Raw genomic sequence first — 14,810 nt, 5'->3', positions numbered from 1 at the left:
TGAAAGCTTGTTTCTTTTTGTCATCTGTACCTTGCCAAAAGAATTTTATCAATTTACTATCCAGCTGTTTTTTAATATCTTTTGGTAACGACAAACATGACATCTGGTAAGTGGGTAGAGCTGATAAAACAACTTTTATCATTGTAGATCTACTGCCCTTAGTTAGCGATTTCCTTTCCCAACTTCCCTTTTTTTTGTCTAAATTTTCTGATATCAAGGTCTAGGTTTTACTCTCTCTAGGTCCCTTTTCCAATTAAATCCCAAGATACTTACAAGGGAATGTTCCTTTTTTGAATCCCATAGTATTGCATATACCCCTTAGATCCGGATGAGTATTAAGGAAAAAGGTCTCTGATTTGTTTGCGTAAACTTTTGACTTGAGTCCTCCATATATGTTTTAATAATTTCCTTAAATTTATTGGCTTCCTCTTTGTACTTTCTCCTGGCAAAATTGTATAATCCACAAATTGTTGATGTGTTATCTTGGCCACATCATCTGTCACTTTGATGCCTTTAATTTTTCCTTCTTCTCGAGTCTTCTTTATGGCTCTATCAAAGGCTTCAGCTATGATAATGAAGAGAAAGGGCGATATAGGGTCGCCTTGTCTTATACCTTTTGATATATTGCAAAAACCTTCGGCTGTACCATTGATAAGTTGGGAGATCTTTGGTTTTGAAATACAATTGAAGATTAGGTTAATCCATTGACGCGAGAAACCAAATGCTTCCATTGTTTTACAGAGAAATCTCCAATCCACTTTGTCGTAAGCTTTGTGGATATCTAATTTCATTGAGATACATGGTTCTTTGTTAACTTCAATAGAGTGAATTGTTTCTTGAATGATGATTATCCTGTTGTAAATAGACCTAATAGGAGCGAAATTAGTTTGTTCTTCTGAGATTAGTTTGTTTAGTTGTTTTTTGAGTCTAGTTGCCAGAGCTTTTGACAATATTTTGGAGTCCGTGTTGCAAAGAGTTATTGGTCTAAATTCCCTCGGAACTTCATGGTTGGGTTTCTTAGGAATGAGGGCTAGGAATGCAGTGTTAATCTTTGATACTAATGAGCTTGAATTCCTAGTAGCTTCTAGAGCTTCCCATAGGTCATTACCTAAAATGTCCCAACATTTCTGAAAAAAGAAGACCTAGAAACCGTCTGGTCCTAGGGATCTATCTAGATTGAGAGAAAAGCTATGTTCCCCCAAGATTCCGGTACGGGGACGGCGGGGGATGGGGGGACGGGTTTCCGGGACGGCAAATTTTTTTGGTGATTTTGGGGACGGGGGGGGGGGGGGGGGGGGGGCGGGGACGGCTATATATATAGGAAAATTTTAAAATATAATATATACATTGAAATTTGTAAATATACATGTCATTCATATGAAACTAAGCACAAAGCATGCCATTTAAACATTATAGAACCATAACATACAACATTTGAATGCCATCTATGAAATAATATCCGATTTTAGTATTTTACTATTTAGTATTTTAGTATCCAATTTTCAAAATGCATATCAATACAATATCAGAGAACACTGAACAATGAACATTAAGTTATTAACCATTGTCAATATCATAAGACTCATAATGATAAGCATGATAAATCATAAATTTGAAAATCAAAATCAAAATATGCCCAAAGCTATAGGCTGCCATAAAGTAATAAGTATCATATAATTAATGTATCATAATCATGTTCATGTTCAACATAAAAAGCAAAACATAGAAAATGAAGCAGACTGCTGCTCCTATTCTGCCTCTACTAATCCATGGCATCAAAATTAGAATCCTCCTCATTGTCATCCTCCACAGGAAGCGTAGTCTCATCTAATGGAACCCCAACTAGTCCTGGTGCTATGTCATCCTCATCTATTTGGGCCACATCCTCAGGCTCAACATTCCATCGCAAAGCTAGTGTCTGCCTATACTCTAGAGTCTGGCGATCGGCAAGTCGAAGAGCATGATGCACTGTCACTAGCTTCTCTGCTCTTTTAGAGGTAAGTCTATTCCTCTTGATAGAGTGGATATATGAATATGTGGACCAGTTCCTCTCTGCAGCTGAAGAACTAGCAACCTGTGAAAGGAGGCGACCGGCAAGTATCTTTAACTCAGGTGTATCTCTCCCATGCCAAGTCCACCATTTAATAGGATCCCTCTATGCCAAAACAACTCTATCCAACCTTGCTTGTGGCTTACCCAAGTTTGGGCCACGAAGGTTGGTGAAGTCAAGGAACTGTGGACGAAGAGTAGAGGCATCTTGAGCTGAATACATCTTATCAATTGCTTTTGTGAAGCCATCCAAAATCTTAGGATCATCACATGGGAGGCCCCTTCCACCCAACTGTGCATACCATTTGGGACTTAGAGCAAATGCTGCCATATGAAGCAGGGTATTCATTATGTTCCACCTCCGCGTCACAATAGGCCTAATATGCTCCTCATAAAAGCCCAATGTAGGATCCTTTGCCGCAACAATTCTCTTCATCTTACCCAACATGCTGTCAATAGTCTCATAGATCTCTCCTAAACTAGGAGCATCAGTATCAGCATATCTAATGACATCAACAATGGGTGCTATGACAGAGCAAATGTATCTGCAAGATCAAAATGCCAACAAAAAAAAAATCAGAATTAGAATTTTAAGAATTTTAAGATTATTAGTAGGAAAATCAGCAAGCAAAAGACTAATAGTAAATTTAAAAAACAACAACTTACTTCATTGTGGACCACCAACTCTCATCAAGGATCCTTTGCCTCACCGCTTTTCCTTCAGTGGACTTAGAATGAGACCATCGTCCCCACTCTGGATTCACCACCATCAATTGAAGGGCCTCATACACCTCAATCATCCTCTCCATCAAGATGAAATATGTGCAATACCTATAGCAACAATTAAAAATTTAAACTTAAACATTAATGATTAAAATTTAAAACAAAAAGCATCACATGTAAATAAACTTATAAATAATTTTTTTAAATAACTTAAAGTTAAAACAAACTAAAAGTAAACTATAATTATAATTGACATACCTTGTCTCGGCTGGTTTGAGGAACTCCTTCTTAGAGAAGGACCTGAATAGAGCAAGTGAAATGTGGTGGTTGCAAATAAACATTTGCACTTCTCTAGCTTCTAGCACCGCTTGCTTCACCCATTCAATCTTCCCTATGCCCTTCAATGCATTGTTCAAGGAATGAACACAACAAGGGGTCCAAAATATGTGCCTATAAGCACCCTCTATCATCAAACCTGCTGATTTGCACATAGGTGCAGAATCTATGATAACCTGTACAACATTAGAGGGCCCAATCTCCTCTATGGCATCTCGCAAAATGGTGAACTGAAAATCTGCATCCTTCTTCTTTCCTGAGCAATCTATGGCTCTCAAAAAATAAGAGCCAGCAGGGGATGTGACAATGATATTGATGAGTGGCCGATGTCTAACATCGGTCCACCCATCCATCACAATAGAGCAGCCTGTCCTAACCCAAGTGCGTCTCATATCCTCAAATAATAAAACAACCTTTGAGTAGTTTTCATCTAGGATAGTGGTTCGTAGCTTATGCTCACCGCGGGGCACAAATGAGGAATTCATGCTCATAATATCTTTCACCATTTGTTTATAATAAGTGGAACGGGCTGCATTATATGGGATACCATTAGCAACAAAGAATCTACCAATGGATGCCTCACACTTCTCCTTTGCCTGTGCATTAAACATACTTTCCACCGAGCCCTTCTCACTACTACTTATCTTTCTCTTCCCTCTAGACCCACTAGGGCTGCCATTAGTACCAATGGCGGATGAAATATGCCTAGATGATTGTGAGGGAATGGATGGTGATGTCACTCTCAAATTTTGCCCCTCCATTTCAGCCTCTTTTAAGTGCAATCTTTGACATTCTAATTTTTGTTCATCGGTTAGGTTAGGACAAGCTTTGACTCCTTGGCATGTAACACCTAAAAAATGTGACTTCACTCTTGTATAGCTGCCCCTAAAATCATCAAGACAAACATGACAATCTCACACCCTAGTCCCTCCCGAATTCTTTTTATCTTTTGGCCTAGGTGTGACATATTGGAGAAGAGGTTTTTTTCTATTGAAAGGACCCTTTGCAAAATTTTTCATAATGTCGGAAGGGCATTTAAACAAATCAGCTTTAGGATTGGGTTTTTGCCTAGTGTCACTACTAACAACATCAACCTCTACATTTTCTTCTTCACTACTACTACTTGTACTCGCACTGCTGCTCATTGTGTTTAAATATGCAATTGAATAGATATATGAGTTGAAACAATGAAAAAAAAATAAAAAATCAGACTTTGCAAGCTACAAATTTATTAAAAAAATGATAGATGAAAGCACAAAGAGTTTTATACTTACTTGGTGGACAAAATAGAAGATCAAACCTTTGGTCAAGCTCTTGGAAGCAAAACTATTACCTCCTCTACTTGCAAAATGAAAACTTCAGCCGGCTGCAACAGAAAATGAAAACCAAAGAATGGTTAAAACAATTTAAATGTGTTGAGTTATATACATTTTAGGGTTTTTGGAGGAGTGGGGCCCACTAGCCGACCAAAAAAGACACAACAAATGTTTTTTTTATGTTTTTTTTTTAATGTTTTGAGCTTGCAAAAAAGGGGGACGGTCGGCCGTACTCGGTACAGTCGGGGGACGGCTAGACGTCCCCTTTCCGTACCGGAGGCAGCTGGCCGTCCCCTTTTTGTCCCCCCCACGTCCCCAAGTTTCGGGGACGTCCCCTGCAAAAAAAGGGAATTTGGGGATGGCTGGGAGACGTCCCATACCCGTCCCCCCGTCCCCGAAACGAGGGGTTTTAGGCCGGGTACGCATCCTCGGGGAACATAGGAGAAAAGAGAGCTACTTTAATTTCTTCTAAGGTGAATTTCTTGTTTAAATATTTATTAAATCTTCATTAGAGAGTACTTTTGAGATATTCTTTAACATTTTATTTTGAGCCGCATAATCAGAGTATTCATAGTTATTTAGTATATTAGAATACTATTTGACAAAGGCTTTTGCTATTTGATTAGGATTTTCTACCTCCTGACCCATGGTATCTTCTATTTTAGTAATTCTATTAATATTTCATCTATTAATCGTGTTGTGAAAAAATTGTGTTTCTATCTTCTTTTGTTAACCATGTTTCTCTCGACTTTTGCTTCTAGTATATTAATATTTAATTGATTATTTTTTGAATAAATTGTGACATAACTTCTTCATGAAGTTAGAAAGGTCAAAATGGAAATTTCCCAATAACTGGAAGAAAAGCAAACAAGTAGCAAAGAAACTCTTCAAAAAACGAAATCTTGGAAGCCAAGTAAGGTAGCTATCTAATTTTAGCTCACAACTTTAAAGCAACTTTTCCTGAAGATAGTCTATATAAGAAACCATTTCATTCTTTCCCTCACATACGAGTTTGGAGAACGAAGTAAGAAGCAAAAGTTGAGATTTAGTAGGCTTGGAAAGGATTTTGAAGAGATTTGTTTGAAAAAGCATGAAAGTGCTCAGAATTCGTAAGGAGAGAGAGAGAGAGAGAGAAGGATATTATTTTGGAATTTGCAAAAGGATTGTGAACTTCATCAAAAAGAATTTTGTTAAGTTGGAAAAGCACAAGTTTCTGGAGAAATGAATAGAAAGCAAATTCTGGAGGAAATGGAGAAATCCAAACAAATTTCAAAAAACTTCTTCTCTTGGAGAAATTAACTCTTCTTTTTTTCCTTCTTTTTGCATGCTCTTATGTTTGAAATGAAGGAGAAATGGCTTAGCCCCAAGAAATAGGCAAAACTAGAGGACAATTGATAAAGAATGAGAAGAGAGGGTTGTACCCCAAATCAAATATAATTTGAAAATGGGCGGAAATTGGAAATATAGGCCTTAGCGGCCTCAATATGAACGAGTTCAATCAGAGGATGTTTGGATATAGAGACCATCAACCTACACATTTGGCTACTAGGATTATGAACAATGGAATCGTTTTTGCAACCAATTTCCCTCTAGCCTTACAACATCCCTAATTCATTGTGGAATGTGCAAAACATTATAGCCCCTGAGATAGAACAATCGAGGATTCAGATGAAAACATCCTCACAAACTTTTCTCAAGCATCCATATTTGAAGCATTTGGAATTCCTTCACTCCCAAGGATGGTGACAAAAACATAAGAGCTTGTCAGAGTCTATACAAGGATGGGACACAATTTTGTGAGGAAATCAATAAGAAATGGTTGAAAAAGAATAGGTTCAGCATTCCAAAGTTCCCAAGGAATTGGTTTGGCTTGACTTGCAGCCGGAATTAGTGACATGGTCATGATGCTCAGTCGTATTTTTGGGATGCCCCATTCTTATAAATTTGAAGTTTGGATGCGGTACTTAATTGAGAAAATGGTTGGAGAAGTCAGTAGGATAGATTGGGGTTCGTTCATTTGTGATAACCTAAATGAACAACTGATAAATTTGGAGCATACGAAGAAATTTTATATGAGCTCCTATGTCATCTATATGCTAGCTAGAAAGATGAAGAATGATGGACTGAGATGCAAAGGTCGAATGGGAGCAGAATCCATTACTTAAAAGTTCATGAATGCTACCCATAGTTGCATTTGCATTCCAAGGATGACTATGTCGAGTTAATGATGTCTGTGCCATGCACATTGTCAAAACTCTACCAAAGAGGCTGCATATGAGATTGTCAATTGGAGCAATGAAGTTAGTAGAAGATTATGGGGACTCGTTCATTTGATTCCCTACGTTTTCATACATCCAAGTTCAAATTTTTTCTTTGGAGCCATATAAGCTTCCAAGGTACTCAATGGATAAGCTGGTCTTGTTAGAGCTTACTTGGCAACTTACAGTTTACAACAATATTCAAAAGGGGAAGAAGAAACTGGGATCGTATTTCCCAATTTTCATAGGAGAAGGAAAAACTGAGATATACCCATGTCTAAAGGTAACAAAGAGATCATCAGATGAACTCAATTTCTTTCATCTGCCACTTTATCCAAAATGCCCTGATTATGATCCCTACAACAAGATCAAATCAGTAGAAGGATCTAAACACTAGCCTAAAGTGCACCTCAAAGATTTTTGGGAAAATGTTGTAGATGAGATCGAAATCAGAAAGAGAATGTATTCAAGATAGTCACTGAATATGATTAGAACATGCAACATATTCCAAGTGCCTGATCAAATTGAGGAAGACCCAAATGTAGTGCTAAAGGGATTCAATCAAGGAAAGGTAGTTCATCTATGCAAATGGCAAAGGAAGGTCACAAATCTTAACATATTGTCTAAGTCAGTCTTGGATTTTACAAAGCAGTGTGATCGTAAACTCACCAACTACTTGTGCAGGAAAATGGATTCACATATTGGTTAGGAGTTTATTTCTGAGATTATTGCTATGAGCTATACAATGAAGTTTTCGTTGAAGTTTGGTGAATACTTGATGCGTTTTAGTGCTTGCTTGTTCTCTTAAGCTCCTTCATTTAGATTAAGTTTAGTTTAGATAAAGTGTGGTGATTGCAATGGAAAAGATAATAGTGTTTTGATGAATTCCTTTGGTTCATACTTTTGACATTTTAGTGATTGTAAATTGTTTGCAAAGCTAGCCTGAACCCTTTCATGCGTATGCTTAACTTTTATTATTCATATACATTGTTGTCTACGATGGTGAATGTGGTGATATGAGTATCTTTCGCTTAACCCTTGAAGATTGCACGAGCTCATGTGTAATTGTAGTATAACTTGTCAAAGTGGAGCTTGCTAATTAAGGAATTTGTCCACTAAAGTACCATTTATTGTTATCACTGCCCTAAGGATTAGAATAGAATCTTTGAACCCTAATCCCCTTTTTATTTCCACATATTTCGTGAAAATTCCAAAAGTACCTTATTGCAAAACCTTTTGATTGCTCCCACATCCAGTATAACTTGAAATGAATCTTCAAAAAATCACATCAACCACCAAGCTTATCTACTATCAAGACTTGAAATTGAAGGAACCTTGGAGTCATCATATGATCTTCTTGCAATCTTAGCATACACAAGACTTTGTTCAAGAGTGGGTAAGATACCTTAGTATTTTGCTCTATTGGTTGGTGGGTCATAAAACACACATTAACACACCGCACACCAATTCAGGATACTGTAGGATAGTCCTTCCTTACTGCACAATAGTGTTCTTACTCACTGTACGCAACACCCACCCTCACCTGCGAACATAACTATTTGCCACTGTCCTCCATACTCCTCCAACCATGGTCCCTTGAACAATGCAACTAGCATCATTGTGCTGTCTCTCCTAGACCCTGTACAACCCCTCACTTTTGCCTTGAATCGTACATTGGCACTCCCGCCGTACATCTCCGTTGACATTTCCATTAGGCTATAGTGGATTTTATTGAGTGTGGGAGAATTCCTCACTATCATCTATAGGGGAACATTACAATAGCATCAGAGCTGGTGACCTTGCCAGCATGTAGGAAGTGAATGCAATTTTATGCTAGAAAGAGAGCTCATCAAGAATCAAGCCTAGATCATTGACATTTAGCGTCTCATGGAGGAAACATTACAAAAATTGGTAGAACGCAAAATATTTAGAGAGCACAATGGACATAGCAACAATTTGGTTACAAGAAGAGCAAACCTTTCATCCTTTATGCTCTCGCACCTCGATGCTGACTTTACCTGAAGGACTGAGACATTGCACAGAGGAAGGTAACCAACTTTCGAAGAAATGCAAGGATAGTCATGGGAAGATTGGAGGAATGCAAATATAGAAGTAGATATATCTTAGAAAAGATTATGCTGAGTTAAGAATGAGATACTCTTGTGGTGGCAATTGGGCTCACTTAATTATGACATTAAAGGAAGTTAAGCAAGGTAAATCTGTCTTTGATGGATTTTGATCAATCTCTGCTCGAGCTTGGGTGATGAAGGCTGACACATACTTCTAGTTCAATTTGATGCCCGAGGATCGATCAATTAATTTCGCCACACTCCAGTTGGAAGGAGTGGCACACAAATGTGGCATCACGGTATGTTTACTCTTGCACATGACCAAGTAAACACTTACGTGAGTTTATAGAAAGACTTATAGATTGATTTAATGGAAAAGTTCCAGAACTCAATTTTAAAAAATTGGTACAACTGAGGCAAACCGGGTCGGTTGATAGTTACATCACTGAGTTCTAGAGTCTCTTTGTGCTGGTTACAAATATTTCAAAGAGATGACAAATCATGCTATTCATAGATAGACTAATGGAACCACTGAAGGGATGGGTAAAAGGGTTCAACCCCAAGCCCCTCTCTGAGGCAATCAAGAAAGCCTGGAGCATGGTGACATCATCAACTTCATCTTCTCGAAATTATTTACACCAAACTAAAGTTGGCTCCGAAGGAAACAGACAACAAACCCCATCCGAAGAAATCATCGTTGGATGAAGTCACTAGACAAGATCTTAGGAGGAGAAAGCTTAGTTTTACCTACAAAGAGCCATGGGAACCTAGGCATAGATGCTTAGGAAAATGTAAAGTATACTACATTGAGATTATGTAAAATGGTGAGGAACAACAAGAGGATGCGATACTTGAAGGGGATGGCCAACAAGTTTCCAAGGAGGTTAACATAAATGATATGGAGAGGATCACTGCATTGGTACGACAAAAAGGAACTGTCACTCATGCTGGTATCTCAAGGTGTACAGTTTTTCGAGTACGGGGAACTCTCCAGTGATAGAGGGTCATAGTGAGGTTTGACAACAGGGCTACACTTAATTTCAATAACTCATCACTCATGAATCAAAGATATTTACCTACGAAGGTACATGAGGGATTCCAAGTCAAGGTGGCGGGAGGAACTCTCTTATCATGCACCCATCTGGTTTCACAACTGAGTATTCTCATGGCAAAACACACGGTCACATATGACTTCTTTATAGTAAATTTGGATGACATGGAGGTCATTCTAGGCATCCAATGAATGGAGACTCTCAACGGGTACACACAAAGCTTAAGTGGATGGAATTCTTCTTTGAAGTTGATCATAAAAAGGTTGTTTTGAGAGGAATGGAAAATGATGGGCCGAAGGAGATATCAACATGACAGATGGAGGCTATCTTTGGACATGATGACATTTCCTGGGTAGCGTAGTGCTTGATCTCGACATAACTTATAAATGGGCGATAGACACACTACCAAGACGATGAGCTTTAGGCCGTATTGGATAAGCATGATAGGGTTTTCGCCAACATTCCACTTGGCATACCTCTACATCGTGATTTTGAACACGATTGAATTGGAGGTTGGCGTCAAGCCCGTCATTACCACACCATACTGTCATCTCAAGAAGTATAAGGATGAGATTGAAAAGACAATTCAGGAGCTTCTTCATAAGTGATTGATCCAACCTAGTTCTAGCCCATTTGCATCATCATTGGTACTAGTTGTGAAGAAGGATGAGACTTTACGAATATGTGTGGTCTACTGTGCACTGAGCAAGAAGACAATCAAGAACAAATATCCCATTCCTAGGATCGATGAATTGCTAGATGAGTTGCATGGCTCAGTCTAGTTTTCCAAAATAGATCTCTGCTCCTTGATATCATTAGTTTCGCATGAGAGGACAAGATGTCCAAAAGATGGCTTTCCGATGTCACTACGAACATTATGAGTTTTTGGTCATGCCATTTGGATTAATGAATGCACCAGCCACATTACAGTCTTGCATGAACCACATATTCAAGAAACAACTGCGTAAGTTCCTCTTAGTATTTTTTGATGACATCCTCATTTACAGTAAAACATGGGAAGACATTTGAAGCATTTGGATAAAGTCCTTGAGATTATGGATTCGTAGTCGTTGTTTGCCCAACGGTCCAAGTGCGAGTTCCAGAGGACAAAGATATTATACCTGGGGCATGTTGCCAGTAGCTATGTAGTTCAAGTTCACCAAGAGAACATTTAATGTATTTTGTATTGGCCGCTACCAAAAACTCTCTTGGAATTTCGAAGATTCTTTGGGTTGTGCAATTACTGCAAAAGGTTCGTAAAAGGTTTTTCTTAGCTCAACCCATCATTGATGGATTTAACTAAGAAAGGATTTTTGTAGTGGAGTGAACAGGCACAACACATCTTCGATAAATTGAAGGAAGCTATGAGTACTTGTCTGGTTCTTGCATCACCAAAGTTTACTCGATCTTTCATCTTGGAATGTTAGGCCTTTGGTGAGGGCATTGGCACATTGTTGATGCACGATCATCACCCAATATCTTTCAAGAGTTGGAAACTCATACAAACCGAGTAGTTATACTCTATCTATGATAAGGAGATGATGGCCATCGTGCACACCTTGACCAAGTTTCAACAATACCTAGTTGGAGCCAAGTTTTTTGTTTGTATTGATTGCAATAGCCTGAGATATCTTCTTGAGTAGAGGGATTTGAATGAGAGACAATAGAAATGGGTAAGCAAGATTCAGGCATTTGACTTTAATATCTAGTATGTAAAAGAGAAGATTAATGTTGTGGCAAATGCTCTATCAAGAAAATCAGCCATTTGCTAATTATCCCAGGTCTCATCCGATTGGAAGGCATACTTGTTGGTGGAATTCTCCAAGAACACTTTTGCATGTAAACTAATGGATGACGAAATTCAAGACGATCCATACAAGGTAGTTGATGACATCATCTACTAGAAGGACATGATTTACTTATTGCCCGAATCCACAATGAAGCAAATTTTTTTGAAGGAAATGCACAACTTGTCGTTGGTCAACACCCCAGGTTTCCTCAAGACCTACATGAAGATCAAGGAAAGATTTTCATGGTAGGGACTTGAGAATGATGTTTCACAATACTTTCGAGAATGTGCTACGTGTCAGCAAAACAAATCCGAGCACACATTACTGACAGGCCTGTTGCAACCATTGCCAATACCAGAGCACAAGTGGGACAACATGTCTATGGACTTCATCACTGGACTTCCAAAGGTACATGTTAGGGATTGTATTTTTGTAGTGGTGGACAGTTTGACAAAGTATGCACATTTCTTTGCCATCTCCACCGGATTCTAGGTTGCACATGTGGCATACTTAATTTTTAGGGAGGTTTTCTACTTGCACGGGTTGCCACGAAACATAGTGAGCAATAGGACAATTGTTTTCTCAACACTTTTTTGAAATAACTGTTTTGACTTGTAGGGGCAAAAATGTCGCAAAGCACTAGCTATCACCCACAGGCCAATAGACATACGAAAATCATGAATAAGTGGTTGGAAGGGTACCTCTAGAATCATCTTTCAATACAAAAGAAGGCATGGGTTAAATGGTTTCATTTGGGAGACCGCTTCTACAACACTACTTACCACATGTTGATTGGAATAGTGCATTTCAAAGTACTCTATAGTTATGAATTCCCCTCATTTGTAGACATGGTTTTGGGTGACAACTGTGCACTGAGAGTGAAGAACTGGTTATAGGAAGGAGAAGACATTTTGAGGTCCCTGAAGGTGAATCTCTATTAGGCGCAAAATCAACAAAAGATCTATGCCAACAAGCATCAAATTGAGAGACGCTTTGAGGTGGATGACTTGGTATATGTCAACTTTAGTTGCACAGACAATCATCTTTGAAGGTAGGTAGCAAAAAAAAACAAGGCCACACTTCTACAAGCCATACTGTGTGATCTGACGCATGGGGGAATTTGTCTACGAATTACAGCTACCTGAGGGAAGTTGTATCCACAATGTCATCCATGTATCCTATTGGACGAAAGCTGTGGGACATTACATGACTGTGTCTACAGATTTGCCGCCTCTTGATAAAGAAGGGAAATTGGTTCTAGAACTTGCTGAGATCTTTGACATCCGTGTGAGGAAACTGAGGAACTGCACCATCAAGGAATTTTTGGTATATTGGAAAAATTTGTAGATGGACCATGCCACTTGGGAGGGTGAACAAATCTTGGAGCATCTGAATCTGCAATTGCTTGAGGACAAACAATTTTTGTGATGGGAGAACTGTAACATCCCCATCTTAAAATAAAATTTTTGTGTAAGGGACCCTATCAATTTAGTTTATCTTGGGGTCTATTTTTATTTTTATAGGTGTTTCCTTTGTTGTGTGTTGGCACAATGTTTCTCTCTCTCAAGCTTTCCTCCAACGGGGTATATATATCTGTTGGGTTAGATGTCTTTGGTATGTGACTTGATTTGTTTGGTATTTGCAAATTTTGCTATTGTTTGCCATTTCGGAAGTGAAAGACCTTCCCTACTTGGCTTGTACAGTTTTAGTGAGTTTTAGTTCTACCCTATATTGCTTGTTGCATTACTTTGCTTGAATATGGAAAATCTGAGCGACATTATTGCTTTCAACTATAATTCTGTTTCCAAGACAAGTTGAATAGTTCCTATGCATGGGTGGATATTTTTACATCTTTTGCAATTGTTATATAAGTTCGGTGATTGGTATTTCATTAGATCGGACAACCCCTTTAGAACTTTGTCGTTGCTCCAGGAAACCATCTCTCTCCTCCAACACACCATAGGTTAGTCTTGGCAACTCATCATACACCATATGCCACATATTGCTTCCACACAATCACCATACATATCCCTAAAAGCTATCACAACATGTCAATTCAAGATATTGTACGCTAGTCCTATCTATTCGTACGACAATGTTCTTACCCATCGTACATGACACCCAACCTCACCCACAGACTCAACTAATTTCCACCATCCACCATACTCCTTCGACCCTAGTCCATCGTACCTTGCAACTAGCCAAACCGTACGGTCTCCCCTAGACACCGTACGACCCCTCTCTTTTATTGTGTGTCGTACATTAACACTCCTATTATATGCCTCCATTTGCATTTCCGTCAGGCTATAGTCGAGTATACTGAGTGTGGGACAATTCTTCACTACCATATGTGTAAAAACCCTTGCTTGTCTTTCACGAATTTGCTGGTTTGTGTTTACCGCATAGGTTAATAAATGCACACAGATAATGAACACGAACAACATAACTCCTTAGATTATTTGCATATGCCAAAACATTACATTATGCTTCATAAGATGAATGATGATTTACAATGATCCCAGACGGGATACAAATACTATCCGTTGAACCTTCCCGAAGGAGTTCGTTGGCCACAACATTATGTCCGCTACAAACTATTTACCTGTCGTCTACAAAATCTTTACCGACGACGTCAGTGACAGAATACAAAAACACCGACGACAATCAAGTCGGCTGACATCATCCCCCCCAAAAAGAAAAGTCGTTTCCTGACGACTAACAAAATTAGGAGACAACCCACAGACAACAAAAGAAATACTAGAGAGAAGGAGGTGTCCCAGAAGAGTGCTGCTTGTGACGCAACTCATACACCTGCTCTGTCCTGATGCGCAGATCTGTCTGAATTTGAGAATTCACCTCCACGGCCTCCTTTAGTAGAAGGGCGACATCCATAGCCTGTCTCCTGGCTAACTGCAACTCGTGCTTAGCGGCATCTTTATCCCGTACAACTGGTTCGGCATCTCTGATAGCCGTGTCCTTACCCTGCACAATTGCTGCCATATCCCTCAATAGTGCTGCCCACTCCGCTGCCCAAGCTGTCTGCTGGTCGGCCAAATCGGCGGCTAACTTTTCTCTTGCCTCCCTCTCAACCGCCAAAGATCTCTGAGTTGCAACACTGTCCGCTACCCTATCCGCCTCTGCGTGCCGCCGAACATAGTAAACCTCCTTGTACAATCCCACAATCTCATGTGCCAGCCTCATCAACGGAGTGTCACTC

At 39.1% G+C, this 14,810-nt stretch overlaps 2 protein-coding genes and 1 long non-coding RNA gene across 5 annotated transcripts in view; 1 reads left to right on the top strand and 2 right to left on the bottom strand.

Moving 5' to 3' along the window:
* Positions 1-14,810, top strand: part of LOC149564318 (FAD-dependent oxidoreductase family protein) — a 176,093-nt gene that overhangs the window by 14,527 nt on the left and 146,756 nt on the right. The window lies entirely within an intron of this gene.
* Positions 1-14,810, bottom strand: part of LOC149564320 (uncharacterized) — a 138,763-nt gene that overhangs the window by 14,722 nt on the left and 109,231 nt on the right. The window lies entirely within an intron of this gene.
* LOC149564322 (uncharacterized) lies at positions 1,656-5,186 on the bottom strand. Its single transcript, XM_089827382.1, has 3 exons — positions 3,031-5,186; positions 2,716-2,880; positions 1,656-2,594 (listed from the first exon to the last, which is right to left on the bottom strand). Exons 1-3 carry the CDS (start codon positions 3,867-3,869, stop codon positions 2,156-2,158), a joined length of 1,443 nt encoding a protein of 480 aa, XP_089683508.1. The 5' UTR covers positions 3,870-5,186; the 3' UTR covers positions 1,656-2,155.

This window comes from Cupressus sempervirens, chromosome 4 (genome assembly GCF_028749045.1).
Source record: "Cupressus sempervirens isolate cs-2001-9-10 chromosome 4, ASM2874904v1, whole genome shotgun sequence".
Taxonomy (NCBI): Eukaryota; Viridiplantae; Streptophyta; class Pinopsida; order Cupressales; family Cupressaceae; genus Cupressus; species Cupressus sempervirens.
This window is presented reverse-complemented; position numbering and strand designations above follow the sequence as displayed.

Excerpts from the sequence above, each read along its gene's own strand:
- LOC149564322 (XM_089827382.1), bottom strand. The coding sequence starts at position 3,869 with ATGGAGGGGCAAAATTTGAGAGTGACATCACCATCCATTCCCTCACAA. Across the intron at positions 2,881-3,030 it reads CTCAAACCAGCCGAGACAAG|GTATTGCACATATTTCATCT; the intron begins GTATGTCAATTA and ends TTGTTGCTATAG. Across the intron at positions 2,595-2,715 it reads AGTTGGTGGTCCACAATGAA|ATACATTTGCTCTGTCATAG; the intron begins GTAAGTTGTTGT and ends TTGATCTTGCAG.